Source organism: Manacus vitellinus, unplaced genomic scaffold (genome assembly GCF_001715985.3).
Source record: "Manacus vitellinus isolate BGI_N305 unplaced genomic scaffold, ASM171598v3 scaffold_121_pilon, whole genome shotgun sequence".
Lineage (NCBI taxonomy): Eukaryota > Metazoa > Chordata > Aves > Passeriformes > Pipridae > Manacus > Manacus vitellinus.
In genome coordinates, this window is record NW_021938903.1 from 232,913 (window position 1) to 236,253 (window position 3,341).

At 55.5% G+C, this 3,341-nt stretch overlaps 1 protein-coding gene across 1 annotated transcript in view; it reads right to left on the reverse strand.

Annotated features, from left to right (window-relative positions):
* LOC103755168 (myosin-binding protein H) overlaps positions 1-3,341 on the reverse strand; it is a 16,169-nt gene that overhangs the window by 8,694 nt on the left and 4,134 nt on the right. The window contains exons 2-3 of the mRNA XM_029965871.1: positions 3,088-3,222; positions 5-105 (exon numbers count right to left, since the gene is read on the reverse strand). Coding sequence (XP_029821731.1) covers positions 5-105; positions 3,088-3,222 — 236 coding nt within the window. The remainder of the gene's footprint in view (positions 1-4; positions 106-3,087; positions 3,223-3,341) is intronic.

Below are 3,341 nucleotides of genomic sequence, written 5' to 3' on the forward strand. Positions count from 1 at the left end.
CCACCGCCGTCACCCGCACGTGGACCTTGTCCCCGGAGCTGAGGTTTGGGATCGTGTAGCGGGTGGAAAGGAAAGGCTCCTGGTTCACAGCTTTCCACTCAGAACCTGGGATGGACCCAGCACAGAACTTCAGGTGTGCCAGGGACAGACAGACAGACAGACAGACACCCCCCCAGACAGCAGAAGCCCCCCAGGAGTGATCCAAAGAACCCCTTCCTGGGAAAGATGGAATGATTTGGGGCAGCAGCGGGAATAGGGACCTTAGAGGGGAGGTCGGGCACCCTCTGCCAAGGAGTGGGGGGGGTGAAGAGCTGGGTGTGAAGTGTTGGGGATGAAGTGTTGGGGATGAAGTCCTGGGTAAGTCCTGGGTATGAAGAGCTGGGGATGAAGTGTTGGGTTATGAATTGCAGGGTATGAAGAGCTGAGTATGAAGTTCTGGGTGTGAAGAGCTAGTTATGAAGTACTGGTTTATGAAGTGTTGGGTAAGTGCTGAGTAAGAAGTGCTGGGTATGAAATGCTGGGGTATGAAGTGTTGGGAATGAAGTGTTGGGGTATGAACTGCTGGGTATGAAGGGCTGGGTATGAAGTCCTGAGTAAGTCCTGGGTATGAAGAGCTGGGTATGAAGCACTGGTTTATGAGGGGTTATGAAGTTCGGGGTATGAAGTGTTGGGTAAGTCCTGGGTATAAAATGCTGGGTATGAAGTGCTGGGTAAGAAGAGCTGGATATGAAGTGTTGGATCTGAAGAGCTGCGTATGAAATGCTGGGGTATGAAGTGTTGGGGAGTGTGAAGTGTTGGGAATTAAGTTCTGAGATATGAAGTGTTGGGATATGAACTGCTGGGGTATGAAGTGTTGGGTATGAAGGGCTGTGTATGAAGTTCTGGGTAAGTCCTGGAAATGAAGAGCTGGTTATGAAGTCCTGGTTTATGAAGCGTTGGGTTATGAAGTTCGGGGTATGAAGTGTTGGAGCGTGAAGTGTTGGGTAAGTCCTGGGTATGAAGTTCTGGCTATGAAATGTTGGGTTATGAATTGCTGAGTATAAATTGCTGGGTAAGAAAAGCTGGATATGAAGTGTTGGGTCTGAAGAGCTGCTTATGAAATGCTGGGGTATGAAGTGTTGGGGAGTGTGAAGTGTTGGGGATGAAGTTCTGGGATATGAAGTGTTGGGTATGAAGAGCTGGGTATGAAGTCCATGTATGAAGTCCTGGGTATGAAGACCTGGATGTGAAGTGTTGGGGTGTGAAGTGTTGGGTAAGTCCTGGATATGAAGAGCTGGTAACGAAGTCCTGGTTTATGAAGTGCTGGGTTATGAAGTTCTGGGTATGAAGTGTTGGGTAAGTCCTGGGTATGAAGTGTTGGGTAAGAAGTGCTGGCTATGAAGTGCTGGGTATGAGGTACTGGGTTATGAATTGCTGGGTATGAAGAGCTGGAAATGAAGTTCAGGGTATGAAGAGCTGGTAGAAGCTCAGCAGTGGAGCAGGAGGTTGTTTGCAGACAAGAAAAGGCATCACAGTCCAGCAAACCTTATCCTTGCTGACCACAGGTGTTTCTGAAAGCAAAAATCCTTTGACCCTCTCCTGCCAGTCTGCCCCTCTCACTGCCCCGGGGCAACACTGGGGCTCCCCATGTTCCCCAGCATGTCCTGCCCTCCAGGCAAGATGCCACCAGCCCCATGGACCTGTTCATGCCAAGCCACCTTCAAACCAAGGAGATTTTCCTGTCACTGCCAAATACCACCAGGGGCTCTTTCCCTTCACCACTGGCTTCCTGCTTGGAAGGGGCATCTCAAACCCACCCCACAGCCAAGGGGTAGAACCCCCATCCCCCAGCTGACACAGCTTTGCCTCATGCCAAACCTCTGAGGAGGTTCCTCAGCTGGAAAACGAACTGCCCCCATCACCAGAGGCCTGGGTGTCCCTAAAGTGACCCCCGTGTGCCAGGAGTTACCCCTTCAGAGCAGGAAGGTTTTCCCTGTCAGTGCCATCAGAGCAGCCAAATCCCCCCAGCTCCTCTTTCCCCTCACGGCTGGCAGTGCCCAGCCCAGCCCTCACTCAAACCTCACCAGGTTTTACCCACCCAGGGCCGTGCCCCAGCCCGAGCACAGCAGTCACGGAGCCCCCGTAGTGGTCACAGCGTGGCTGGAGCTCTCCTGCCACCCAGGCAGGCCCAGCAGAGCTCCCAAACTGTGCCCTCTGGGTGGCTGCCACCCAGCTCCCTCCAGGAACTGCTGCACCTTTGCCTGTGCCACAGAAGGGCCTGCTCGTGGCTGTCCCCTGTCCCCAGCCCAGTGATGGGAGCCAAGAATGTGCCAAGAACATGCTGACCGTGTGTGCCACGAGCTGAACAGCCAAGGATCGAGTTCCCCGAGGCCCTCGGACCACCTGGGTCCCCCAAACCCCTCCAGGCTCCTGCAGCCCCAGCCCACCAGCCCCAGCCTCCCCCTGCAGATCCCACCAGACACGTGGGTCACCCACTGTCACCCCAAAGCCCAGCAGGGCTTCAAGAGAGGTCCCAAAACACGAGTCTTCCCCACCCTCCATTCCACAGGCCAGCCATGCAACCAGAGACCCACAGACCATCACTGCCACCCCCCAGCCCCCTCCACTCACCCACCCACCCTCCTGCAGGGCTGCCGACACATTCCAGCCCCTCTCGCCCTGCCCAGGATCCTTTCCTCCCTCATCCTCCCACCCCATCCCCATTCCTTCCCTGCTTCTCTTTAGGCAAACATGGTAGCATTGAGCTTCTTCCTCCTGTTTTCTTGGATCACCATCCCAATCCCAGGTCTCTGCAGAGCTGGAGCTCACCAGGGACCATCCTCAGAGGGCAGGCTGGTCCCTCCTCCACCCTCCAGCTGGACACAGCAGTGACATTACACCCCCCGCCAGAGACATCCCAACTATCTGAAGCCAACAGGAAGCCCCACTTCTCCATGGGGAAAAAAAAATAAAATAACAATTTAAAATGAACCAATTCGGGCAAAGAAAGGGAGTTGGTGCCCTGGGAAACGCGTGTTCAGCTCCACCCCACACCGGCACAACGCACCCCACCCCCCCGTGCTCAGGGGCAGGAAAGCCCGGTCCTACTTCCATCCTTGCAGATCTCCACCAGGTATCCATCCAGGCCCGCCTTGCCCGTGTGCTCCGGGGCTTTCCAGGTCAGCGTGAAGGAATTCTCTCTCACCTCCTCCACGGCCAAGGACAGGGGGGAGCTGGGAGGCTCTGGAACAAACCGGGGGGTGAGGGCAGGCTCTGCCCCAGGACAGTCCCTCACCCTCAGCCCACCCACCCTCCTGATCCTCAGCAAAACCCCCTGGATGGCTTCACCCCTCCGTGCCTTC